Raw genomic sequence first — 25,797 nt, 5'->3', positions numbered from 1 at the left:
GGCTGCAGACTTTAATTCCTAGAATCCAGTCATGGCTTCTCGGATTTTATTTTCCACATTCTCGGTGACATCTCAGGTGTTTTATGTGAGTTAATTCTGGGGTTTGGAAGGGAGCCGGTCTGGAATATTCACTAACTTTTCAGCGTACCAAGTTTACGTATGCCGTGGTGAACTTGAAGCCGATTGTACCCGGCCATGTGAGTATAAACCGAAATTCAAGTTTGGGGTTTGGAAGAAGGAGGTGAATATCGGAGCAATAAATGGTGAGGCACACTCGAAGGCGTTCCCTTGATGTTCAAACATTGAAGGTTACCTCTTCAAGGTGGAGTTGAGAGTTAAAATGTGACCACTGATCCTTCGGATTCGACTTACTCTGTTGTGCTTCCTTCGATTACTAATGTCAGTTCAGGTGCTGGTTGTTCCCTTACGCGTGGTTCCAAGGCTCAAAGACCTCACGGATGAGGAATCCCTGGACTACATTCAGACGATTCAACTGATCCACAGATTCATAGAAAAGGTCTACAAGGCTGACTCCCTCAACATTTCGATGCAAGATGGTGCTGCTGCGGGTCAATCTGTTCCTCACGTGCACACGCATATTATTCCACGGTACTTTGTAGATGGTTATGGTGACAATATCTACGGTATGCTTGAAGAGAATGAGAACGGTCTAGGTGGAACATTCAAAAAGGCGAAGAAATTGGAAGTTGAGGATGACGGAACTCGCAAACCACGCTCTATGGAAGTCATGGAGAAAGAGGCGGAATGGCTCAAGGAGGAGTTGGCCAAGTTCATGGATAAGAAATAGAATAGGAATTTGAAGCTGACAGCATCATGAAATAAATGAGCACTAGCTAAGCTCTTTAATTTGGAGTAATTTGGGTTTTTGTCCTACAGGCTCACTTCCAATTTTGACGAACTACAGCAGATGCTTTCAGCCGAGTTCAACCATTTCGATCGACATATAATGTAACTATAAACAAGATTCATGAAACCGCTTTTCAGTTGGCAGGATGTTCGGACTTCCACCTTTCTCTAAGCTCCTTCTCGGCAATTCTTGCCTCACGACGTTTTAATGCACGATACACCTTAAAATATCTCTCACCCTTTCCATCAAATTTCTTCTTTCCTTGCTTGATATGGTAAAGCTCTGTACCCTTTCTATATCTTTCCTGCCAATCGAGGATGTACTTCCTGGCAGCAACATCGATGCCCTTTTCTTTCATACCGGCGGAACCGAGCTTCCAAAAGGTTTCCCAGTCATTTTCAAATGCATCTGTGTGCTCCTGCGCATCGCGACCTATTTTCTCGAGAAACGTAGCCACATCAGGAACTGTATCTGTTGGTGGAGGTGTTTGGCCCTTAGAGAACGTGACCATCTGCGAGTACTGTCTCAGAGGGATGGCCAACTGGCCTATTTGTGACCTCTGCACCGTTTTCAGCGTCTGAAATATGATACTCATGGAGAAATGGAATAATGCTAAGAGATTAACGGTTTGTCACGAAGTCAACTTCCGTACTCGAGTCTCCAAATTTTGTCGAGGCCTTCGATGTGTCTGCCATTTGAGCTCCGGGTCCTTGGTTGATGCACTTAATCTGTTTGTGCACGACTTTTGGTTACACTTACCAAGACCACATGTATTCAAGCTCACACTTCTCATTCCCCAGACCACCCACCATGGACGCCAATTCGCCACTAGATGAACTCCAATGGAAGTCGCCGGAGTGGATCAATGCCTTTGGGTTAAGGACCGATAATGTGCTAGAGTATTTCTCTCAGTCGCCGTTCTTCGATAGGACCGCCAACAACCAGGTGCTGAAGATGCAGTCTCAGTTCAACGAACAACTCCAGAACATGTCGCCTGAGAATATAGCCCAGGAGCTGAAAAAGATGAAAGGAGTGGAGTTTGTGGTTGCCTCCGTCCGAGAGCCGGACTTTTGGATCATTCGGAAACAAAACCGCACTAGCCCCACAGAGACGCAGCCGCTCGCGGACTATTATATTATTGGCTCCAGTGTTTACATGTCGCCTGCTGTGAGTTCCATCATTTCGTCGCGATTGCTTAGTACAGTACTGTCTTTGCGAAACTCGCTCAATATTCTCCAAACACTACCGAAGTTTTCGCCTTCGGAGGGCCACAATTACAATGTGAACATAGCCGAAGGTGCATCTGCAGTCGGACACCCATCGCTGTTACCTTCCAAAACGGTCACTATTTCTTCAACACCAATGGTGAGCTCAGGGTCTGTGGCAGGCTCCAATGCAGGGTTCACAGGTAACGCAACGGTTTCGCAAATGGTGGGGTCCACATCATCTACAGCCACCTCAGCCACTACCTTCAATAACTTGCTGAATTTGTCCATGGCTGATAACACGGTTTATCTCGAGGATTTGCCGTTGGCAGGAGTAGATCCAACTCAGGGAACCAGCAATTTAGCTCCGCCCGGTACTACACGGGCCAAGGTGGACAGCTCTAGGGTGCAATATTCCAAGAAACCTGTTGCCAGATAGATGACATTCACGAGAAAAAACCACACTTAATGAAAACTTTGATACATCATTGTCATTGAATCTCTGTAGACGGCATGCATAATAAGTATAACGGCTAAGCTAAAGAGCAAAACAATTACAACTAAACATACAACTCTTGCTTCAGATTTGGCTACCAAAATTCTCTCTGAAACTGTCACATATCCAAAAATCAGCTCTAGCCAGTCCTTTCGACGCTCATTAAAAGCCAAATCAGGCCCCAGGATGGTGTGGTAATATATTGGTTGGTACACTTCCTAAGCCTAGTAGTCTTAGGAGGCGCCATCAGCACCAAATTTATCAAAAATGGAAATAAAGCTGAATATCCCGAGAACTTAAGGCTGTTCAAATTGAGTCGGTATCAGCCAAGTCTTATATTGGTTTCCAGAGGGCAATAATTCTGCAGTCCACCGGAGTCCATGTTTGGAGAATACACTACTCCTTTTGACGAGAATTGGACTACTTCTGCCCTCATGCCAATTGCCGAACAATCACCAACTTCACTTGCCATCGAAAAAAGATGAATAGTTTTCAAGATCGCGAATACACCGTGTGCATCCTCGGAGCCGGTGTTATGGGCACTGCTGTGCTGTCAGCCATACTTAAGTCCGAGTTTACTCCATACCCAAAAGGTTTCATCTGCTGCACTGGGTCTGAGGAATCTGCCATCAGAGTTAAACATGCATTTCCCAACGTGGATACCTCTTTTGGTGGAAATAACGATAAGGCTGTTAGTCAGTCGGATGTGGTCATCCTTGGATGCAAGCCATTCATGTGCGAGAAAATCCTGGAGTCGGTCAAGACCTCGATTGAGGGAAAGCTTCTTATCTCACTTGCGGCCGGGTGGACGATTGACCAGCTGCAAAAGTACTCTACTAGAGTAGCCAGAGTGATGACAAATACTCCAGCAAAGTTTGGTTACGGAATGGCTGTTATATCGTTGAATGAAGGTGCAGAACCAGATCGTGAGCTAATCGAAAAGCTGATCAACCCTGTGGGGAAAGCCATTTTTCTTCCAGAAAAAAACATGGACGCGGCAACGTCACTGGTGGGTTCTGGACCGGCTTTTTGTTTACTGATGATGGAGTCTCTAATCGACGGTGGAGTGAGAATGGGGATTCCGTATGCTGCGGCTAAGGAGTGTGCTGCCAAAGTTATGGAGGGAACAGCCCGTATGGTTATAGAGACGGGCGACCATCCAGCGGTTCTCAAGTCTGCTGTTTGCACGCCAGGTGGAACCACTATTGGAGGTCTGATGGTTATGGAGGACAAAGGTCTCAGAAGTGCCATCGCCAGAGGTGTTGAAGAAGCTGCAGTCATTGCGGCTCAGTTGGGTAAGAAGTAAAGTGGTGAAATATTCAAGTTAGTGGAGAACCTATTAAAGTTCATTGAGATAGCGAGAGCTGTAACAATAGCATAGCTGGCCGCTTAATATGCAATTTGAAAAGTATAAGTACAAGGCCTTAGCCCTTTGGTTTCCCGATATTTCCCTTTCATAAGTTATAATCCACTCTGTTCGGATCTTTCATGAACATCATGGACAATCCTCTGATATTCATCGTCATCTTCCTCCTCGGCAGTCTGAATTTTCTCAGACAACTTCTTCATCCTCTGAAACTTTTCATCGCGAAGAGAACTGAATATCATCAATGAAAACCAAATTTCCATGAAAACATAGCCAAATACAAGACTATTAGCAACATAGATAGAACTCGAAAAATAGCAGAAACCAGCTAGAGTGAACAGAATGAGCACACGCGTGGGAACCACCGATTCAAAGTACTGCACATTTGACTCCAGAAGAGGCACCAGATCCGAGACAGCCAGCATCAGCAAAAACAGGGAAATAACACCATTTCGAGGGTCTTGGGGCTCCAAGTTGACGAGGGGCTAGTGAGTAAGATATTAGTAAAAGTCAGTGCGGGAAAATGCGAAAATGAGATGCATACCAGTTTGAACGATCCAGCTAGAAGAACAAGCATAGAGTAGCGACACACGGCGGTAGGGTCCTTCAGCACGAAGAAAGCGCATGACAATAGGAAGCAAATCCTGGCATAGTTGAGAGTCTGTGATGATAATCCACTGAACGCCATTTTGAGTATTGTAGAGAAACTGGCAAAAGCGCGTTAGTTGGACGGGTGGATGAAAATGGCAGTGTCCTTTACTCATCGCGTGTGGCGCAGAGCTCAGCCGCCGAAAGTGGGATTGAACGCTCAAACAGCCAACCAGAATCGTGCTTTGGGCGGTTAACAAAGGTTGCCGTTATTAATCTATGGGAATGAAGAAACTGGGACTGAACTCGTTTAATAATATTTCGCAAGAACAGAAACAGTTCCAGGATTTGGGACAGTCGTTTCTACAATCACAGGCTAATCAGTTGGAGACGCAAATCCAGGTCTTTCAAAATGCACTCATTTCCTTTGCTAAACAGCATCGTGAGGAAATCAGCAGCAATGCAAAGTTTCGCATAGAATTCAGCAACGTTTGTCGCTCTTTTAACGTGGACTCTTTGAGGGTTCTCAAGGGAGACGAGGAAAGCCGAAAGGGCGCTTCCAAGAACGACACATTCTATTATGGACTGGGAGTGCGAATTTTCCAGATATGCCAGGAGACAAAAGATATCAATGGCGGGTTGCTTTCTGTTTCGGAGCTTACGAAAGTGCTTAATGCGGATGCTGATCCTGTTTTCGGTAAGTTTTCGAGAGAAGATGCGATGAAAAGTGTGGAGTATCTAAAACAGCTTGGTGATGAAATACAGATTGTCACTATAGGCAAGAAGGAGTATCTGAAGACAATCCCACAGAGTTTGAATACGGACGAGGTCAAAGTTATTGAAGTGTGTGGATTAATGGGATTTGTGTCTATTGGATTGTTGAGAGACAATTTCGGATGGAAGAGCTACAGGGCCAAAAGTGTAGTGGATGATATGGTTTCCAATGGAATTTTGTGGATAGACGATCAGGACGAGCATGAGCGTTTGTTCTGGGATCCTGCATGGATAAACCGTTGATTGAGATTTTAGATGAGGCTGAAGTGATTCTGAAGCCAGTGCTATGTTCTGGAAACATTGGAGTCGAAGAAACCAGCTGCGAGTGCGACTTAGTAAGAGATTTTGTATTATGACAACCTTCAATGCGATATGTACTGGAAACAATAACTGATGTTGTCAAAATTAGACTCGTTTGCCAACAACACATCCTCATTCTCTGAAAGTTTCTCGGGATGAATATGGTTCCAGGTCGTAGGATCTCCATACAGCATCGCTGATGATTTGATATGTTGCCTACCGTCTTTTCCACATCTTTTGCAGTTGTACGTATCGTGCGTATCAGAAGCAGTGTTCTTCTGGTACAAGAAGAGTTTCTTCAAGGTTTCTCCAGAAAACAATCTTTCCACGTCTTCGTTGGAGTCAACCACACATGAAGAAAGCTGTAATTTGGCAGACTGCCTCTGCAATATCTTTTCCTCGATAGTTCCCGTGGTGATGAACCTATAGATGAAACAATTCTTCTTCTGTCCGTCCCTCCAGACACGCGCCAGTGCCTGTTGATCAGATGCTGGGTTCCAGTCTGGGTCGATCAATACCAGTCTGTTTGCACCAATCAAGTTGATTCCGCACCCACCTGCTTTAGAACTTAGCAAAAACACAAACTCCTTTCCTTCTGGGTCGTTGAATCTATCGACCAGCTTCTGCCTCTTCGAGATGTTCATCGTTCCGTCCAGGCGAAGACATCCGTATCTCGCCTGTCTGCACATTTTCTCTATCAAATCAAGAGTCTGAGTATAGTTCGAGATCAGTACAATCTTGTCATCAGTGGTGCGGTTGATCTGATACAAAAACCTCTGGAGAATCTCCATCTTTCCACTATGCCATGTCTGCACTTCTCTGTTACGACCAGACGTCTTGGTATAGTCCTCTGGAATGAGGTCTTCGCAACCATCAATATCTTCTGGCAAGTTCAAAAGATCGGGATGGTTACACAGCTTCTTTAAAAGACCGATTGCCTTCAAAGGCTGAGATCCAACACCCCTCAAAAGCTTCTTGATGTCAGGGGAAGTGATAAAGTGGTTGTATAACCTCTCCTGCATTGGAGCCATCTTGCAGAAGATGACGTATTCATACTTGACGGGTAAGTACTTGGAAAGAATGTCGTTTGTTCTTCTGATGATGAATCTGGAGACGACCTGTGTCAATTCAAGCAGCTTTTCATCACCCTTTTTGCGCTCATTTTCATCAGCTAGCGAGTCACGACCTCGAAGAATGGGGAGCTCATAGGTCTTTCTGAAATCAAGTTTTGTCCCCAGAAGGCCGGGATTTGCAAAATTCAACAGAGAGAAGTACTCTGATAGATCGTTCTGGATTGGAGTACCCGACAAGATCACTCTTCTGACACAGTTGAGGGCACTAAGCGCAGTGAATGTCTGCGATTCACCATTCTTCAGTCTATGACCTTCATCGGCAACGATGAGACCAATCTCCGTGTTCATCAAATTGTCCACGTTACGCCTAAGAGTCTCGTAACTGATGATCAGCACAGGTCTCACAATATTCCTTCCTGCGGCCAGAGCCCATTGCCGTATTGAGGTGGCCACATCAGTTCCCTTTGTGGATTTACCATCAATCGCCAACGGAGTCAATGTTCCCTTGCCAAGCCACTTGTCAAACTCGTTCGCCCAATTCTTAACAAGGGATGAAGGGCAAACAATGATACTCTTATCAATTGTCTTCTTTCCCAATGGACCCTGTTTCAACAAAGTCCACATCAAAGCGACACACTGTAACGTTTTACCTAATCCCATTTCATCGGCCATGATACACCCTTTAGCGCGAGCGTCTATCATCCCAGAGGTGCACTGATACAAGAATTTGACTCCCAAAATTTGGTGAGGTCTCAAAATCTTGGCCAGTTTTGGGTCAATCACAACAGCCACATTGGGGTACTTCTTACTTACGGAGTAATCGTGTGAGATGCCCAAGATCTCGTTAAGCGACTTGTGCACTTTCCGCTTTGGTGCCGTTTCCACAACTTCGGGCTCTGCAGGTTTTTCCTCTTCTTTAACCTTTTCTGACTCTTCCTCCTTTAAGAGCTCGATCTCTGGTATCTTGTCCACGGTGGGATCATACAGAACAATTGCCAATTCGCTCATTGGATCATGAAGAGGTCTCGGTGCGACTGTTGGGGTCCGCCTAGTCCCCAAAGCTGGCGGTGGCGGCCTCATGAAGACATCATTCTCTTTGCCCGAAGAACGTGGGAGGATGAAACGCTTAGTTAGTATCGCAGCTGTGTTGTCTGCGGACCCTATGAACCGTCTAGAAAGCGTGGCACCTTTCACCTTGCGGCTGATGTTACCATCTTCGTCCACCATATCGTCGTTTAAACTGTTGGAATCAATATCCATTAGTGCATATGATACCCGCGGCCTCTTGCGCTCTGACTTGCGAGCCCCGTCAGTCCCGAAAGCCTTTATAGGCACTTTGAAGGGCTTCGAAAGGATTCCCATCGGGTCAGCCACAGGCTTGGGTCGAAGATGCTCCGGAAGCCCAGCCCCGGTTCCAAGTTCGCTGGTTGGTCTATTTGGTAGTCTTCCCATTTTATAGCAAAGAAGGAGTTTCTAGACAATAATAGTTACCTAAAACAACAAAGACAAATCGCCACCGCAAAGCTGTTTTTGGCTTGTCTTGTTTGTTTGTTTTGCAACAGAGGTCGTGTCGCGACGCGTTACAATAATCGTGTGGGAACAAAACTCAAGCGATTGCGTGCCTCGCCCAATTTGGAATTTTTGATGGCCCCCCCCCCCCATCTCAAACGATCCGTAAAGAATATTTCGTGCCCCAGGACCAAATTCCGGGTGATGATCGCTTCGTCCAAAGCTAGACTGGAAAGTTGAAGGATGATACCTTGTCATTAATTCTTTTGAAAGATGAATTTTTTAAGCTTGCGCTAGATAAACCATGTTAAGCGCTAGATGTTTGTCTAATTTTATTCCCATTGGGTCTAACAAATTTGTCCCAAAAATTGAGGATTTACAATGATTTGCATGTACGAACAGGGTCCAAAGACTCCCGCGCCACACCTCTCTAGCCACATGCGTGCACACGCGCTAACTCGGTGCAGCACTGAAAAGTTAACGTTGGAAAAGGGAACGTAGTCGCGTGACGAAAAGCCGTTTTCAACTAGCTGAGACCCTGCAAAGCTTGGTTTCAGCGAAGGATTTGTTCGCATGTAAACGTAGTCGACTGCAATGGCCGGCGAAACCTACTAGCAATTGCAGCCATATCCTATCCATCCAATCTGTTGTGACATCGAATAAACTCCCGTACTGGAATGTGAGCTGCAATTAATCAACGGTATAAGCCGTTTTTTGCAGTGTGAGAGAAAATGTGGGATCTGCGGTTTTGAGCGAAGAGGACTTTTTTGGTAGTTTAGTCGCGTCGATATGGACGCACCAGCCACTTTCCGAAGAAGAGGGCTCTAAGCAAAGCTTCCTCCGACCCATGATCTCCTCTTCATCAAACTCTCCCTCTTTCTTTCCAAACCCACTAGTTTGAACCTAAACCAGCGCAGTTTCAAACGCCGAAGCATTCATATATTGTGATTAGCTTGTTGCAACTTCGAGTAACAACGTGCTTTGGATTGCTTTTTGAACCTGAATTTTGCTCTGATAAGGCCCTGAGATACGCTCTAACAAGAGTAGATCGACCAGTTTGCCACTTTTGAAGGGATTTTTCCACTCAGGAAGCTACTGAAGTTTGAATCATAAGATTGGTCTTGATTTTTCGCTAAGGGCAACTTGAACGCTCCAGTTTCACCATTCTCGCCCTGCGCAAGCATTACAACCATCAGAGCAAGCATCAAATCATGGGATTGAAGGCCACATTTTCAACCCTGAGCCCCCGGATAAAATTCCGGGTGGCGGTGATCATGACAGTGTTGGTAATCACATTGTTCATCTCTACCTCTTTCGAAGCCAGTTCAGACTCCTGGTCGGATGCCCTGAAACAGTCCAAGCTTAAGAACCTGTTGAGCGTCTACGCTTATGGCGATCTAAACTCAAAGGACATTACCGGAACCCCCATCAGCGAGAAATTCTCCTCGGCCGAGTTCAAGAATATCACTGTGGAGAGTTTTGTGGGTAATCTTGACATCTCGGAGTTGACGATCTCGAACTACGACCAGATTAAATGTGAGGATATTTCCTACAAACCCGGTCCTAAGTCTAACCGGATGATCTCTGCCTCTCAACCAATTGACCTCAAGGATGACTTGGCTTTGGTTAGGAGAGAATTGCTCAAATCTAAGTACAAACAGATTGTCACCGTTGCAGATGAGAAGGATATGGAAGAAGGTGAAGTTGTCTCCAAGAGATGGTTCCGCTTCAGTGGTGGTTCTGTCTGGCTTGAGAGTGAAAAGCTTCACATGCTCACAAGTCGTATTGTGTATACATCTTCTGGCTACAGAGATTCTCCCACGGTAAGTTTTGTGAGGATCCAGCTGTTTGACAAGTACTGGAAGGAGGTCAAAGGTCACAGAATCAAATACGTGGATGCCTCTGATGAAGATTTCGAGTCCAAGTTTGATGACGAGGAAGAAGGTGCCAATGAGGACAAGTATTCACTGAAATTTCCTGTCACTTTGAACATTCCTTTCGAATACGATAAGGAGAACGTTGCCTTGGCAGGCCCTGAAGACCCTAGGATCATCTGGAAGGACGGGCAGTACTCCCAGGAGCCGATTGTGGTGTTTAACATGGTTTCCAATAAGGCTAAAGGAAAGAGAGCTGTCCATGCGTTCTTCCCGCTGAGAAAACCTACCAAAGACGACAACCAGCTCGTGGTGTTTTCGATTGATGGAAAGGACACTAAGGAGAAGGAGAAGAACTGGACCCCATTTTTTTACCACAAAGAGACGGAAGACTCTGCCCATTCCAAGGGTGCCATCTACTTTATATATGAACTGAATCCTCTGACTGTCATCAAGTGTTCTCTTGATTATGGTCTCTGCAGGTTCAAGCAACAGAACACTGAAACTGCGAAAGTCGAGGGTGACTTGAGGGGCGGGACTCCTTTGATCCCAATCCCACCAGAACTGCAGATCAAGACTTTCTCCTCAAGTGGTTTATCTCATGGACCAAAGAACATTTGGATCGGTTTTGCAAAAGCCCATGTCGATGCGTGTGGTTGTGCAGAAACGCTTTATCGTCCCTCTTTGCTTCTGCTGGTAGAAGAAGGCGGGAAGTTCCGCAAGGAGCTGATGTCCAACTCAATCGACCTGAACATGGATGTTCTGTCGTGGGATTTGACTGGTCCATCCTGCTCCGGAAGGGCCTCCGTCCTGACGCCTAATGGTGTGTCATTCTGGGAGGTCATTGGGCAATACCAGCACGGAGGTGAAACTTTCTACACTGACTACCTCGGTTTGACTGTCACAGAGGCAGATGCAAACGTGAAGGTGGTGTATCTCAAGGGCGTGTTGGATTACATTTTAGGTATGTACCAGACCACTCCAGTGGCCGAGGTGTTCCTCGACGAAGATGCCTACAAGAGGACGAAAAAGGCTACTGAGTGTGTTCTTAAGGCCACCCAGAAGTACTGCTCGAAATACTCTGAGAGCCACAAGTACACCAACTCATGAGCATTGAAGACAAGAGTCGAATTTTCCGACTTACCAGCCACATTCGGGCCCGCTGCCTTTTTTCAGTTTAATATATATTCAAATTATACAACCCAGAGGTAAAAACAAACGGTATCAGTAGGACCGTTTGTCCTTGATTGCATTCGCGGGGTATCTGATTGGCCGGTCGTGTGCTTGCAAAGTCGTGTACCGCAAAGGTGTAGACTCATTTTCAAGATTTTTCACCACCGTTGCGGAGGCTGTCAACAGTACCTCACCGAGTTTCCAACCAAAATGAGCATGCTAAAAGCTATTGGAAAGCAGCGCAGGTGCTTTGCATCATGTTCTGTTCAGAATGCCGAGAAGAAACTGAACAAATATTCGTCTTTGATCACCCAGCCCAAGTCTCAAGGTGCGTCTCAGGCCATGTTGTACGCTACTGGTTTCGAGGAAGAAGACTTTAACAAGGCCCAAGTCGGTGTCGGGTCCGTTTGGTGGACCGGAAATCCGTGCAACATGCATCTTTTGGATTTGAATCATAGGTGTAGCGCCTCGGTGAACAAAGCCGGTTTAAAGGCAATGCAATTCAACACCATCGGTGTTTCCGATGGTATTTCGATGGGAACAACTGGTATGAGATACTCGTTGCAGAGTAGAGAGATCATTGCCGACTCATTTGAGACCATCATGATGGGTCAACATTATGATGCCAACATCGGTATTCCTTCTTGTGACAAGAACATGCCTGGTGTGTTGATGGCTTTTGCCAGACATAACAGACCCTCCATTATGGTCTATGGTGGTACTATCATGGCAGGACAGTCGACTTGCGGAGGAGGGGCCCCAGAACCAATCGATGTTGTGACTGCATTCCAGAGTTATGGCCAGTTCATTTCCAAGCAGATAAGTGAAGAACAGAGAGAGGATATTGTTAGACACTCGTGTCCCGGCCCAGGATCTTGTGGTGGTATGTACACCGCCAACACCATGGCATCTGCTGCTGAGGTTATGGGAATCTCGCTGCCTTACTCGTCGTCTTATCCTGCTGTTTCCAAAGAGAAGATGACAGAATGTGACAATATCGGCTATGCGATCAAGAACATCATGGAGCTGGACATCAAGCCAAGAGATATCATGACCCGCGAGGCTTTCAGAAATGCAATTACCTATATCATTGCCACTGGAGGTTCTACCAACGCTGTTTTGCACCTGATTGCTATTGCACACTCTGCTGGAGTCAAGCTCTCCATTCAGGACTTCCAGGACATCTCCGACAAGACGCCGTTGCTTGCTGACTTCAGACCATCCGGTAAGTACGTGATGGCCGATCTACAAAGATATGGTGGAACCCCAGCTGTGATGAAGTACTTGCTGGAAGAAGGCATGATTGAAGGTGATCTCATCACCTGTACAGGTAAGACTGTTGCTGAGAACTTGAAGAACTTGCCTGGATTGCCTGACGGCCAGGATATCGTGAGAAGCATCTCGAATCCTTTGAAGACCAGTGGACATTTGCAAATTCTGACCGGTTCTCTGGCTCCAGGTGGAGCCGTTGCTAAGATCACCGGTAAGGAGGGAACCTACTTCAAGGGAACCGCACGTGTGTTTGACGAGGAGGAAGGATTCATCACTGCCTTGGAAAACGGTGAGATCAAGAAGGGCGAGAAGACCGTTGTTGTGATCAGATACGAAGGTCCAAAGGGTGGTCCAGGTATGCCCGAGATGTTGAAGCCATCCAGCGCTCTTATGGGCTACGGTTTGGGTAAAGACTGTGCTTTGCTGACTGATGGCAGATTCTCCGGTGGATCCCACGGATTTTTGATTGGTCACATCGTTCCAGAGGCTGCTGAAGGTGGACCAATTGGTCTTGTGCGTGATGGTGATGAGATCATCATCGACTCTGACAACAACACTATCGACTTGACTGTTAGTGAAGAAGAGCTTGCCAGGAGAAGAAGCGAATGGGTTGCTCCTGCTCCAAGATACACCAGAGGAACCTTGGCCAAGTACTCCAAGCTGGTCTCTGATGCCTCGAGTGGATGTGTTCTGGATGCCTAAATGGATAGGCTAGGAAGATTGTGAATAAGATCGTGGTGTTGAATCCAGCACTAGACGTTTGGTATGTCCATGGAATGGACTCCGAAACTTACATACATATGACGATGCCCTAACTAGTGATTAATAGTTGGGTATCACGCATTTTCAATTGTGCCTACTTGAAGGTATGTTGATTAATTGATCAATATTTGATATTAAGAGTAGATTTCTGGCCCTTGGGTCAGTATTACCACTCATAAAACGTTTTTTTCAGCCAGAATTCTCACTATACATAATGCCGATGAAAGGTGATACCCCACATTATGCACGGTGAGCAGGAGCATGCATAACCTCATTTCAACATCTCTTCAGCCAATCTCTTCAGATAAAATTCTCTCACATCTTCGGGAACATTATCAAATAAAGACTTGACCCTCTGGACTGCATGTCTGCCGTTCTCGTAAGCCGCAATGTCTCTGTTCCCGTAAACGTCCTTGCCTGCAGCATAGAGAGCATTTTCCAGATCTTTCCAGAAGAAGTTCAGAGAAATAGAAGGCTTTTCAGGATTCGTTGCATGCAACCATAGTCGAGGAATGAACAAGATATCTCCAGGTTCCATGGTGCAGGTATATGCTGTTTCGTTTGAGGGCTCCGTAAAAATGTTGTTAATGGTTGAAGATGATGCACCTGCAGGGAACGCCAATTGGTCAACACTAGATGGAGCAAAGAGTCTAATTTTTTTGGTGCCAACAATCTGACAAAGAATATTTGCCGTAACATCGTAATGAAGCCATATGGATGTTCCTGGGGATGCGATTCGCAAAGGGGAAGAGTGTTGGTTGGATATCACATCCTCAAAGCAGTCGGGTAGTTGGAAGTCATCAGCCAGCATTGGGAAGTCCTCGACGAATTTCGCAGCCTTCTCTTTTGGTTCTTGGTTATTGAGAGCTCTCAAATAATATTTCTTATCAGACTTGCCAAACACGTTATCAACGAAATCTCCAAACGGAACCGTTGCGTAATTGAAATTCTTCTTTTGAAAGTTGAGCTGATGATCCGAGCTCTCGTGAACCACCACATTTTGTTGGCCCACTTTGGACTTCAGATAAGCAGGATTTTTCCATTTGGAAATACAGCTTCCTAGATTCACAGTCTTGATCAATACAGGAATATTATTCCGCTGTATATTCTTCCATGAGGAGACTGTAATGGAAGAGACGGTTTCAATTGAAGTCTCTGACCTCTCCGAGTAGTGTGTTTTCTGTTCCTTTTTCTCTTCAAAAACATTCTCAGACTTCAGCTCCCAATTGAACGATTTGGATATTTTCAAGGAAAACTTGGAAAGTCCATTCCAAACCGATCCAAACGAAAAACACACGGCTCCACCACCAATGGAGTAAACAACATTGTCTCTCTCAAATATTTCATTTCCAACCAGCATTGGGCATTCCTTGTAGAATGAGTCAGGAATTGGTCTATTCGTAGTTTTGGCAAGATCAAAAGAGACGCTAATGACGGTATCCGTCTGCCCCAGGACATGGTCGTTCGAAACACCTCCGATAACTAGTGTCTGGTCATCAGCCAAATAAATGGCCTTCGAACCATATCTCGCAAATGCCACATTCTCAACATGATCAATGACCTCAATTTTTCTATCATTCTTGGAGTATTTGAACGAAAATGCCGTAGGACAAATGGCTCCATCAACCATTCCACCAATGACTATACCTGTATTGCCGTTCAAACACATTGCAGCACCTTCCCTGCTGATTATTTTTTTGTCACAAGTTAGTGGGGTCCACTCATGTAACTCTATATTGTATACCATGAATGCAGACTGGCTTGAATTTTCTTCGAGTCCGCCAAAAACCAGCACCTCGTCTTTTCCCACCTTCGAAACGGCCATGCGTGATCTTGGAAAAGGCATGTCAGTGTCTTTAATCCACTTGTATATTTTGTTCTTGGACGATTTCAATCTCCAAGAGTCACTCATTAATTTGTGAGGAGCAGTTCTTCCACCTAAAAGCAGCATCTCGCCGTCCCCAACATTGACGCACGAATGACACATTCTTGCAGGAAGTTTGTGAGAAATGATGTTCAAGTCAGAATCTTTGTCCAAAGTGAGAAGATTGGCATTGTTAGTTCTCTGCGTATCTGTTCCTCCAACCAAAACGAAATCACCAGAATTTTCGTCAATGGCAGCACCAGCCAGGAACTTCTTAAGCACATGTTGATCATCCTGTAAGGCTCCAATTTGAAGTGAATTCTCATTTTTAAAGACCTTCGGAATTGTTTCCTCGGTTATCTCCGAGACACTTGCATGAAGAACAACATAGTGTTGACAAAATAGCAAGAACTCCTCCCACTCATCAAACCCCTCAATGGTCTCAATAAGATGTTTCGTCTTTGCGTCTGTTTCCTTCCAGGATGTCCACAAGTCTGTCGACTTCACGAACAAAAATCCGAGATCTCTAAATCTCTGTTCCTGCAGCTCGGTGTTGTGGTATTTGGAAACACATCCAAGAGGAGTGCCGATTTTGTTGAAATGCTTGAGCATGGTTCTCGCAAAGGGATGGTCTTTTCCGGCAGGCATGATTTGCTCCAATAGGACAAAATGGGACTTGGCAACAGCTGATGTCTCAGCAATGACTGGATCTGCAAATTCTGGCAGCATGTATGCCAGAGATACCTCTGCAACGAAGATGCTGGTTGTGTTGCTTTCATATACACCCAATGAGCTGAGCACCTCCTTGAAAAGTTTTAGATCACGCAGATCACAACCTACCGCAGCATATCTTTCAGTCTGGATGCCAATTGCCGGATGCTTGGGCGAAACTTTCGGTCCAATGATCTCCAGTATCTCAGGCGAGCTAGTGATCATGTGCGTTTTGTTCTTGATCAACTCGGGATAATCAACATCGATACAAAACACATTTTCGGCATTATCAATACGTTCAAAGGGCAACGGATCGTACCCACAGCCTAAGTTTATGATGATCGTGCCGTCTGCAGATTTCGATGCAATCTCATCTAAGATCCTGCTTATCGCCTGTACTCTGATCCAATATCCTCGGTTGATGACCGGAGATCTTCGCTGAGGCTTTCTGACAAACGGCTTGAAGTATTCAGGAGCTTTCTTTCCATTGGCTGCTGCTATCACGCTGCCATAAAGTCTCTCTACAGACCTCTTGGAGACGATGGAAGAGTCGTTAGTGCCTTGGACAAGTAGGTCCCCATACACTTTGCGCCTGGCCAGCTTCTCCTGTCTCTTAGCCTGGGCCCTCAGCTGGGCTTCAGAAAGCACCTTGGTGGTGGGTTCATTGGGTTCTCCCATTATACCTCTGCTTTCTTTCTTCAGTATCCTAGTCTAGCCCTGTTCAAATGCACTTTAAAGGTGGTAAAAAAAAGATTCCCCCACTAAAAATTATTAGCTGAAAAACACTACCTTCTGTTTTGGACCCGTGCACTACGCATTGTTATCAGGCGTAAACACAGAACTTGTCTTGTTTCCTATCCGACAATCCTTTCGTATGGGCGACCGAACGGAGATCCCGAATGAGGGCTCTTATTTCCCGCCAATGGATGATCATGTGGACCAGCAGGTGACCACAAAACCTAGAAAGGTCAATTTGACCAAGTACACTATCTATGTCACGGATCAGAGGATGTACATTGTGGGGAGTAATGGGAGGGAAACGATGTTTCGCATTCTGGAAATCGATTTGACGTCGAACTCTGGCTTGATTATAATGGAAGACAATGTATATTTCACGAGAAATGAGATCATGGATGTCCTGTCCGGTTTGGAGGAGAGCAGTGATGGAGGTCTAACTAAGAGATTGACTGCTGTTGGCTTGTTAGGTTTCATCAAGTTCACCAAGGATTACTACTATTTGTGTGTGATCACAAAGCGAAGACCCGTTGCCACTATCGGTGGCCATTACATCTACCATGTTGATGGAACGGAGCTCATTCCAGTCACGAATAATTTCAAGAAGCCTGATAGGAACTCTGAAGAGGCGCGATTTCTGTCAACCTTCCAAAACCTGGATCTCAGCAAAACGTTCTATTTCAGCTACACCTATGATGTCACCAACTCACTTCAAGTGAATTTCATGAGGAACAAGAAGCAGTCGCTTGGTATAGGTAGTAAGAATCTGGTGAAAGCATTTGAATTCAACGAGCGGTTCGTCTGGAATGCCGCACTGATGGAGCCTGTGATGAAATCCTTTGATCGGATCTATGATTGGTTCCAGCCTATTATTCATGGTTTTGTTGACCAGGCCAAGATCTCGATTTTTGACGAACAGGTGTATATCACTCTGATTGCCAGACGGTCCCATTTCTTTGCCGGAGCTAGATTCTTTAAGAGGGGTGTGAATGATCAAGGAAACGTTGCTAATGAAGTTGAGACTGAGCAGATAGTATCGCATACCCTCACGACCTCGTTTCATTCTTCCAGTGCTGGTTTCTATAATAACGATCGGTTCACCTCTTTTGTTCAGCATCGTGGTTCGATACCCCTATATTGGTCCCAGGACACGGCTCCCAATTTACGGATGGCAAAGCCACCTATTGAGATCGCTGTCGTTGATCCATACTACTCTTCTGCTGCATTACATTTCGATGACCTTTTCAAGAGGTATGGAACCCCAGTTCAGATCTTGAACCTCGTCAAACAGCGTGAGAAGACACCAAGGGAAGGAAAACTTTCCAAGGAGTTGGAAAATATGCTGGGATACTTGAATAGATTCTTGCCTCAGGAAAACAAGATTGAGTACACCGCTTGGGATATGTCTAGGGCGTCGAAGTCGAGAGGTCAGGAAGTCATAGAGTATTTGGAAAGCTATGGAGAAAAGACTATAAAGACAACTGGATTCTTCCACAATGGCAAAACGGTTGATACGACGCAATTGCAACAGGGCGTTTGCAGGACAAACTGTATTGATTGCTTGGATAGAACCAACGCCGCCCAATTTGTAATTGGGAAACGAGCTCTGGGACACCAGCTTCATGCTTTGGGGTTCATTGAGGATACATACCTAGAGTATGACTCTGACGCGGTCAATATTCTCACAGAAATGTTCCACGATCACGGAGACACGATTGCTCTTCAGTATGGTGGATCCCATTTGGTTAACACGGTGCAGACATATCGGAAGATCAACCAATGGTCATCGCATTCCAGAGACATGATCGAGAGTGTGAAGAGATTTTATAGCAACTCGTTCGTGGATGCCCAGCGACAAGAGGCTATCAACTTGTTTTTAGGGAATTACGTCTGGGAAAAGGGAATGCCTATGCTGTGGGATTTGGACACGGACTATTACCTGCATAATAACTATTTTGGATCAAATTTCAGGTTGAGACCAAGTTATACACACTGGTTCACTGATGAGAACCTCAAGGACATAAAGAAGGAGATATTGCACCAACTGGAGGAAACTACAGATGAAGACCCTACATTGGCTAAACTGATTATCAAGAGAATTGAGCCGTATCCCGGGTGTTTTGACAATTATTGGAACGAATACTACGTTCCACGAAAGCTGTCTACTTTGAATACGACTTTTGAGTTCAACATGAATTCTACCTTGCGGTATATGCCAGAGACACCCCAGAATCAAAGCGCTTCTATGGATTTGACTCCGATACCTTCTGCTATCCAACGTGTCAGAAGTGCTACCACGTCCAGTGCGAGCTCTGCGAGGGACCGGATCAGACGAAAAGTTGTTGAGAGCGGGAGCGAGGCCATTGTTAATTCGCCTTTCAAGTCCCGGAAACCACAGCAGGTTAATTCACGCTACAGGAAACAACCGGTTGTTTCGGCAAAGGATGTGGCTAATGATGAAACTTTGGAGCCCATGGATGAGTTTGAGCACAGATTTAGTCTTCTTCAGTTGGAGACGGCAAAGAGAGTGAAAGTTCAGCAGCAGGAACTTCTGGATTATGCATCCAGTCTGGTCGATGAGTTTGTGGACATGAAACACGATATCCCATTGGTGGATCCTTACTTCAATCTCTCTCTTCCTCCAAACTACAAACGACGCGAGAAGAAGATCCCGAGAGATGTTGATGGCGATCTAATGTTTGAAAACAACTACTATGATATCCTGACGACAGAGGAATCCACTACCGAGCCAGAGACCTCTACCCCAGACTCGGAACCAGAAATGCTGCTGAGGTATCTGGCCAAGTTCAACGAGGGAAGCAAGTCTCATTTTGTGTCATCGGAGTTCTACAAGCAAAGCGTGGGCTTTGGATTGTCCCTGCCAGTGGTGCATGCCTCGGTTGTAGGCGAGAAGGCGGGTATGCCCAACGTTTCGCAGAGTGATCTACAGACTTACACTGAGTCGTATCGGTTCTCGTATAAGGCTTAATGAGGAAATCTTATGCCAGTTCATTGCCCAAGATGGCAACGATTTTGTGCTGTTCGGACCTTTGGTCAACGTTCTACAATCTCGATATAGCAAAGAACATACACGTGAATTCGTTGTTTTTCGTGTATATAGAATTCTCTGCTGATAATATACATTGCCTCCGAGACTGATAGTGAAATGCTTGGTAACTTTCAGTTTCACACCCGATGCTTTTGAGAGCGACAGCAAAGAATCGCAAAACTTTCACAGTTCTTGTATATTTTACGGTTTTCAATGTCCACCTTCCTCATAAAACATCCTTAAAGATCTTATTCACATTTTTCACAATCTCCTCTTTTTTCCACTGCTGAGACTCCACAATTGCATTCATAGCAGCAACAGTGGTCTTGACGTTCTCGGTGTTGATCCATATCTTACCATTCGATCCTATAGCAATCTCAAACTGGCACTTGTTAACTATTGCTTCCAGAATCTCCGCATTAGAATTAAATAGTAGGTATCTGGCATAAGCGAGTTTGACATCAAACAGTGTACCGCCATTCAGCTGGCCAAAACCGCCCTCTTTTCCGGTCACGGGATCTATACACTCAATCTCAACTTCAACGTCGCGATCAACCAAAGAAACGATTGCATAGACCACATCACCAACCTTGAGGTGGGGTCTGTTCTTTTTCGTGGCGTTTGGGAATCCCAAGGCTGAAAGCACAACCGGTTGCGAGTAGTTGGCTAGGGAAACTCTGTAGCCATCTCCAAATACCGTTATCACCACACCCACCACGTAATCGTGTATGGTCGGGATATACCTCTTGGTGTTGTGTTCTATATATGCAATGGTTTTGTTCCTCTTTGATATGCTCTTTAGCAGGCCTGCTGTAGAGGGATAAACGATGGATTGATCCTTTGGGTTGGTGGTGATACCGGGGCCAATAGAGGTTTCACCGGACTCGGTACCGAGTTCGATAGTGTCTCCCGGTATTATGAGGGTTCCAGACATTGTAAATCGCTAATAAACAGGAGTGAAAAGAGTGATTCTGGTGAGAGGAATGTGTTCAACAGAGGTGTTTCTGGAGTACGGAAAGGGCTCTTGAAATTTTTGTGGGATTGCACATGTGTGTGACACTCATTTCAGCGCCGCACTCTATTAACGTGCGTCTCTCGACTACTTTATATACATGATTATAAATCGGTTACTGCTTGATAACATCGCTCATCTTCCCAAAGGTCAAAACCTGGTCAATTCTCGAGGATCCTGTTAACAACATAGTGAGCCTGTCAATTCCCATTCCCCAGCCCCCAGTTGGAGGCATCCCCCATTCCATGGCCTCCACAAACTTTTCATCTGGTATGATTGACTCATCATCATTATGGTCCTCCTTGGCACGAATTTGCAGCTTGAACTTTTCGTCTTGTTGGAATGGGCTATTTTCTTCTTCGTATGCATTGATGTACTCTCTTCCGTTGATAAACATCTCGAACCGCCGTGATATCTCGAACGACTGATCCCCATACGAGATGGAGGTGGACTTTGCCAGAGGCGATAAAACGGCTGGTTGGTGGTAAATGAAGGTCGGACATGACCCACAAAGTGGCTCAATGAACTTCTCGCTGAGATAATTAAGAAGTTTTTGTGCTGACTTGATCTCGGGCAGCGGCAGATTCAGCCTCTCAAAATACTCCACAAGCGTCTCTGTGGTCAGCTCTGATGGAAGGGCGACTCCTGTTTCTCTCTCCAGAGTAGGAATGAACTCGAGCTTTTTGAAATGTCCCCCATTCTCATCTATAGCCGATATCAGCTCCAAAGTGGGCTGGTGAGCCACGAGAGCCAATCTTGGATCAGACATGATCCTCACCATAATATGGTCCAGCATCTCTTCACTCAATGCCATAAGGTCTTCTAACGTCGCAAAAGTCTGGTAGAATTCACATGTAGTAAACTCAGGATTGTGAGTCGCATCTATTCCCTCGTTCCTGAAAACTTGACCGATTTCGTACACTTTATCGAAACCGGAAATGATCATCTTTTTCAGCCAGATTTCCGGCGCAACCCTCATGTGCAAATCCAGCGTTTTGTCGTCATTGTCTTTGATATGCACACTTTGGGTAGTGAATGGGGTGGCATTTGCACCTGTACTTGAGGATCCAATCAACGGTGTTTGAACCTCCAAAAACTTGTGCCCGTTGAGAATTTCTCTTATAGCATATATGATCTCTGCTCTGGTGAGGATCACATCGCGCGAAGACTTATTCACGAGATAATCCATGACTCTATTCCCGTGAATCTTCGACTGATCTGTCAGTTTCGGGGGCAACGCCTGCAGAGCAGGTGAAGCTAGTCGAAGAGGTTCTAATGTCTTAAGCGAAAGTTCACCAACATTAGTCCTTCCAGGTAATCCTACACACGAAACCTGATCACCAGGTCTGATATCCCCATGAACCTCCACAAACGCCTGGAGATCCATTTTCATCATCTTGTTGGAGGCCACGATCTGAACTTTGTGGTTGTCTTGCTCCAAATCCAAAAATATCATTCCTTTACCAGCCCTTCGTATGCTGACGACTTTGCCCTGTAGGACGTAATTGGTTCCCTCCAAAGTTTTCGTTTCAAGTTCTTGAAATATGGTCTGGAAAGCAGGAATTCGTAAAATCTTGGGATTCCTCTCTTTGAAGCGCAGGGTTCCGGCCAAAGGGTAGTATTTTGACTCGTCCTGCTTCACCTTCAGTCTTCTAAGAGAGTATTGATGGTCATCCACCAATTGGTGGTTGAACCGTCTTATAACACGGCTCAGAGTCAGCCCCCTCCTTATCATGGTCTGGCTTTGTTAGTATCAATTTTTCATTTGAATTTTCCAGTTTGGCCCAGATTTCTCGGTGAGAAGATTAGATTGTGGTCACAGTCATGCCTGTTCAAGAGATGCGAACGTTGTGGCACAACATTCCCAGTTTTAATACATGATTATCGTCATAGTAATCTGTGTGGATATGGATAAGAGTCTGGACTTACCTGAATCCGAATATTTCGCGTCAAAAACTGGCGAGTAGGATATTTCACCAACCAATCCGACTATAAAACTATAAGAGACCTCAGATAACATTTACCAGGGCGCGGGCTCGCAACCGTTATGATTCGGATATGCACGACCATGTGTACTTTTCACATCTGAACGTTCCGCATGGTTCATTACATGGTCGATCTGAAGAATTGACGAATATCAAGCGGGTATTTTCCTGGTTTTTTAAAGTTGGGAGGCTTAATCAACCTTCTAGCGTGTGTGTCTTAATTTTCCTGAAGAATTCTCGGAAATAACCGAGTTTTGCCGAGAGGTAATCATGGTACGTGTTTGGAAGCTGGTAGACGGACCAACAAGCCGAATTTCAAGCTAACAACCCCCCAAAACTGCAGGACCCAGAGGATTTTGAAGACCTGACCGGTCTGCGATTTTCGTGGAATATTTTCCCTTCAACAAAGCTGGAAGCCAAACGATTGGCTGTTCCGTTGGCAAGTGTTTACCAACCACTAAGGCCCAAAGACAATCAGGTGGTTCTCCAGGAACCCCCGGTTGTTTGTCGGCAATGCCAGGCCATACTCAATCCGTTCGCGCAGGTAGATACTAAAACCGGTTCGTGGAGCTGTCCGTTCTGCGCACGGATCAATGCACTCCCGCAGGTGTACCAGCAGAGTGGTGGAGTGCCGTATGCACTCAACGGCGAGTGTCTGTCGGTGGAGTATGTGCTTCCTAAACCTGCACAGCACCCTCCAGTGTTTCTCTTTGTGATAGACATATGTCTCGAGGCTGAGGATCTGGCTGCTTTGAAAGAAACGCTATTGATCAATTTTAACATGCTTCCACAGGACGCGTTGGTGGGAATGATCACGTACGGAAAGAACGTGAACGTGCACGAACGTACCAACACGGAGGCCAACGCGTTCAGCTGTTTCAATGGTGCGAAATCGTACACTGCTGCACAGGTGCAGAAAACGCTTGGACTCTTGTCGAACGATCTTCGTACTAGGCCGGACCAGACGCTTGTGGAGCAGTACCCTGGTGCGAGGTACATCGGCGATATGGCACACTGCGAGTTCCAGTTCACGCTAATCTTTGAGCAGTTGCTTCAGGATTCGTTCCCCTTGCCGAAGTACTCTCGACCAGAGAGATGCACGGGAGCGGCCATCACTGTCGCGCAAGGAATCTTGGAATCATGTTTCCCCAAGTCTGGAGGCCATATACTCGTTTTCACTGGAGGAGCATGCACTCACGGTCCAGGAAAGATTGTGGGGACTGCTCTCAAAGAACCAATCAGATCGCACCACGATATCGGCAACGATTCCGCCAAGTACTACAAAAAGGCCAAGGCGTACTATGACACATTGGCCAAGCGTGCGGCTTCAAACGGGCACACTCTCGACTTCTTTATCGGATCCTACGACCAGGTTGGAATGAGCGAGATGGAGGCGCTGCCACATATGACCGGTGGCTCCGTTATTCTGAGTGACTCCTTCTCCACGGCCATTTTCAAGCAATCTTTGCAGCGGTTTTTCGTCAAAAGCCCTGGAATCGAGCTCGATTTTGCTCTCAATGCCACGCTTGAAGTGAAGGTCTCCAAGGAGCTTAAGGTTCTTGGTTTGGTGGGCCATGCCACGTCTTTAAACACCAAGAACGCCAGTGTTGGTGATCGTGAGGTGGGAACCGGTGCCACAACCGCATGGAAATTGTGCTCAGCTGCATCGAACTCGAGCTATGCAATCTACTTTGACATGGCCAATACCAACTCGCAAACTTCTGCGCACACGCCGCTCTGCTATATCCAGTATATCATGCATTACCAGCATGCAGACGGAACCATGCGGCTGAATGTCACGACAGTTTCGCGCGCCATGATGCAGCTGGGCCAGCAGGTCAGCGAGTCTTTTGACCAAGAAGCTGCGGCTGTAATTGTGGCTCGTGAAGCAGTCAGCCGGATTCTGAAGGACGATTCGTTCGACGCTGTCATGTGGTTGGACAAAACGCTAGTGGAGCTATGCACCAAGTTCGGCGACTATCGAAAGGCAGACCCATCTTCTTTCCGACTCAGCACGCACCTGTCGTTATTCCCTCAGTTCATGTTTCATTTGCGTCGGTCCCCGTTCGTGCAGGTGTTCAACAACTCGCCTGATGAGTCTGCGTATATCCGGCATGTTTTCCTGACAGAGCAAGTTTCCAATACCTTGGTAATGATTCAACCGACACTAACTTCTTATTCACTTGACCGGGATCCCGAACCAGTTTTGTTGGACTCGGTTTCGATCAAACCTGATTGCATATTGTTGCTGGATACGTTCTTCCATATTCTCATTTACCATGGATCACAGATCGCTGATTGGAGAAGACTGGGATATCACGAGCGCGACGATTACGAGTATTTCATGGAATTTCTTGAACTTCCGAGACAGGAGGCTGCTGAAATCCTCGTTGACCGCTTCCCGTTGCCACGGTTCATTGATACCGAGGAAGGAGGATCGCAGGCTCGGTTTTTGTACTCGAAACTGAATCCGACAACGAGTTACAAGACAGATGCTGCCAAAGCCGCGACCAATGCAGGAGCGGTTATTCTGACGGATGACGTTTCGCTGCAGGATTTCATGAAGTACGTGAATGAGGCTGTAGTGAAGGAGGCCTGATCGAGAGTGGAGTAGGTGATATTTTGGTGGTGATAGTTCAATTGCTTTAATGGTCTTCATTCACAGCCAAAACCACTTCCCAACACGGGCTTATGCTGATAGGTACAGCTAACTTACCGTCATACCAATTTGTGGCTATTACAGCATACAAAGCCACAAATTGAATTGAGCAGACACTAGAGTCTACTCACCTGATCATACTTAGAGAGGGTTATAGCTAATAGTGCCTTAGATAGTTTAATCTATAGCTGACCAGTCTAAGAACAGCACAATCGATTATATATACATACTCGTACTAAGAATCACAATTGATAGTCAAATTGATATTCACATTCATATTCATAATTGTGATTGTGATTGTACTCATTATTGAAAACGCAATGCAATTGTTCTTTGCATTCAAAGTCTTCTCTGTTTATGCAAATTTTTCAGAATTTTCAGTTTTTTCAAGTTTATATCAAGTCTCGAATTACATGACATCACCCAACTGATCTGGGTTAAATCAAACGCGATTGAGCAATTAACACGTAACCAACACTTAATCAGCATTTTAATGAAATTTTGAGACATTTATCGATATAC

At 45.7% G+C, this 25,797-nt stretch overlaps 15 protein-coding genes across 15 annotated transcripts; 9 read left to right on the top strand and 6 right to left on the bottom strand.

The window, feature by feature from the left end:
- Positions 1-31: 31 nt before the first annotated feature.
- On the top strand, positions 32-245 carry KUCA_T00005342001 (uncharacterized protein; the record flags this gene model as incomplete). The annotated part of the gene is made up of 2 exons (XM_022600528.1): positions 32-85; positions 144-245. The coding sequence occupies 2 exons, from the start codon at positions 32-34 to the stop codon at positions 243-245; spliced, it is 156 nt and encodes a 51-aa protein (XP_022461341.1).
- Positions 246-397: 152 nt separating this feature from the next.
- KUCA_T00005341001 (uncharacterized protein) lies at positions 398-808 on the top strand (the record flags this gene model as incomplete). The annotated part of the gene is made up of 1 exon (XM_022600527.1): positions 398-808. The coding sequence occupies one exon, from the start codon at positions 398-400 to the stop codon at positions 806-808; it is 411 nt and encodes a 136-aa protein (XP_022461340.1).
- Positions 809-1,001: 193 nt separating this feature from the next.
- Positions 1,002-1,463, bottom strand: KUCA_T00005340001 (uncharacterized protein; the record flags this gene model as incomplete). The annotated part of the gene is made up of 1 exon (XM_022600526.1): positions 1,002-1,463. The coding sequence occupies one exon, from the start codon at positions 1,461-1,463 to the stop codon at positions 1,002-1,004; it is 462 nt and encodes a 153-aa protein (XP_022461339.1).
- A 215-nt stretch (positions 1,464-1,678) lies between these two features.
- Positions 1,679-2,512, top strand: KUCA_T00005339001 (uncharacterized protein; the record flags this gene model as incomplete). The annotated part of the gene is made up of 1 exon (XM_022600525.1): positions 1,679-2,512. The coding sequence occupies one exon, from the start codon at positions 1,679-1,681 to the stop codon at positions 2,510-2,512; it is 834 nt and encodes a 277-aa protein (XP_022461338.1).
- A 538-nt stretch (positions 2,513-3,050) lies between these two features.
- On the top strand, positions 3,051-3,875 carry KUCA_T00005338001 (uncharacterized protein; the record flags this gene model as incomplete). Its single annotated transcript, XM_022600524.1, has 1 exon — positions 3,051-3,875. The coding sequence occupies one exon, from the start codon at positions 3,051-3,053 to the stop codon at positions 3,873-3,875; it is 825 nt and encodes a 274-aa protein (XP_022461337.1).
- A 155-nt stretch (positions 3,876-4,030) lies between these two features.
- KUCA_T00005337001 (uncharacterized protein) lies at positions 4,031-4,623 on the bottom strand (the record flags this gene model as incomplete). Its single annotated transcript, XM_022600523.1, has 2 exons — positions 4,031-4,420; positions 4,480-4,623. The coding sequence occupies 2 exons, from the start codon at positions 4,621-4,623 to the stop codon at positions 4,031-4,033; spliced, it is 534 nt and encodes a 177-aa protein (XP_022461336.1).
- A 179-nt stretch (positions 4,624-4,802) lies between these two features.
- KUCA_T00005336001 (uncharacterized protein) lies at positions 4,803-5,540 on the top strand (the record flags this gene model as incomplete). Its single annotated transcript, XM_022600522.1, has 1 exon — positions 4,803-5,540. One exon carries the CDS (start codon positions 4,803-4,805, stop codon positions 5,538-5,540), a length of 738 nt encoding a protein of 245 aa, XP_022461335.1.
- A 119-nt stretch (positions 5,541-5,659) lies between these two features.
- KUCA_T00005335001 (uncharacterized protein) lies at positions 5,660-8,122 on the bottom strand (the record flags this gene model as incomplete). Its single annotated transcript, XM_022600521.1, has 1 exon — positions 5,660-8,122. The coding sequence occupies one exon, from the start codon at positions 8,120-8,122 to the stop codon at positions 5,660-5,662; it is 2,463 nt and encodes an 820-aa protein (XP_022461334.1).
- A 1,268-nt stretch (positions 8,123-9,390) lies between these two features.
- KUCA_T00005334001 (uncharacterized protein) lies at positions 9,391-11,163 on the top strand (the record flags this gene model as incomplete). The annotated part of the gene is made up of 1 exon (XM_022600520.1): positions 9,391-11,163. The coding sequence occupies one exon, from the start codon at positions 9,391-9,393 to the stop codon at positions 11,161-11,163; it is 1,773 nt and encodes a 590-aa protein (XP_022461333.1).
- A 273-nt stretch (positions 11,164-11,436) lies between these two features.
- KUCA_T00005333001 (uncharacterized protein) lies at positions 11,437-13,200 on the top strand (the record flags this gene model as incomplete). The annotated part of the gene is made up of 1 exon (XM_022600518.1): positions 11,437-13,200. The coding sequence occupies one exon, from the start codon at positions 11,437-11,439 to the stop codon at positions 13,198-13,200; it is 1,764 nt and encodes a 587-aa protein (XP_022461332.1).
- Positions 13,201-13,531: 331 nt separating this feature from the next.
- On the bottom strand, positions 13,532-16,513 carry KUCA_T00005332001 (uncharacterized protein; the record flags this gene model as incomplete). The annotated part of the gene is made up of 1 exon (XM_022600517.1): positions 13,532-16,513. One exon carries the CDS (start codon positions 16,511-16,513, stop codon positions 13,532-13,534), a length of 2,982 nt encoding a protein of 993 aa, XP_022461331.1.
- A 244-nt stretch (positions 16,514-16,757) lies between these two features.
- KUCA_T00005331001 (uncharacterized protein) lies at positions 16,758-19,559 on the top strand (the record flags this gene model as incomplete). The annotated part of the gene is made up of 1 exon (XM_022600516.1): positions 16,758-19,559. One exon carries the CDS (start codon positions 16,758-16,760, stop codon positions 19,557-19,559), a length of 2,802 nt encoding a protein of 933 aa, XP_022461330.1.
- Positions 19,560-19,845: 286 nt separating this feature from the next.
- KUCA_T00005330001 (uncharacterized protein) lies at positions 19,846-20,553 on the bottom strand (the record flags this gene model as incomplete). Its single annotated transcript, XM_022600515.1, has 1 exon — positions 19,846-20,553. The coding sequence occupies one exon, from the start codon at positions 20,551-20,553 to the stop codon at positions 19,846-19,848; it is 708 nt and encodes a 235-aa protein (XP_022461329.1).
- Positions 20,554-20,746: 193 nt separating this feature from the next.
- On the bottom strand, positions 20,747-22,366 carry KUCA_T00005329001 (uncharacterized protein; the record flags this gene model as incomplete). Its single annotated transcript, XM_022600514.1, has 1 exon — positions 20,747-22,366. The coding sequence occupies one exon, from the start codon at positions 22,364-22,366 to the stop codon at positions 20,747-20,749; it is 1,620 nt and encodes a 539-aa protein (XP_022461328.1).
- Positions 22,367-23,397: 1,031 nt separating this feature from the next.
- Positions 23,398-25,215, top strand: KUCA_T00005328001 (uncharacterized protein; the record flags this gene model as incomplete). The annotated part of the gene is made up of 1 exon (XM_022600513.1): positions 23,398-25,215. One exon carries the CDS (start codon positions 23,398-23,400, stop codon positions 25,213-25,215), a length of 1,818 nt encoding a protein of 605 aa, XP_022461327.1.
- Between the last annotated feature and the right edge of the window lie 582 nt (positions 25,216-25,797).

Source organism: Kuraishia capsulata, genomic scaffold (genome assembly GCF_000576695.1).
Source record: "Kuraishia capsulata CBS 1993 genomic scaffold, Kuraishia_capsulata_scaffold_6, whole genome shotgun sequence".
NCBI lineage: Eukaryota > Fungi > Ascomycota > Pichiomycetes > Pichiales > Pichiaceae > Kuraishia > Kuraishia capsulata.
This window is presented reverse-complemented; position numbering and strand designations above follow the sequence as displayed.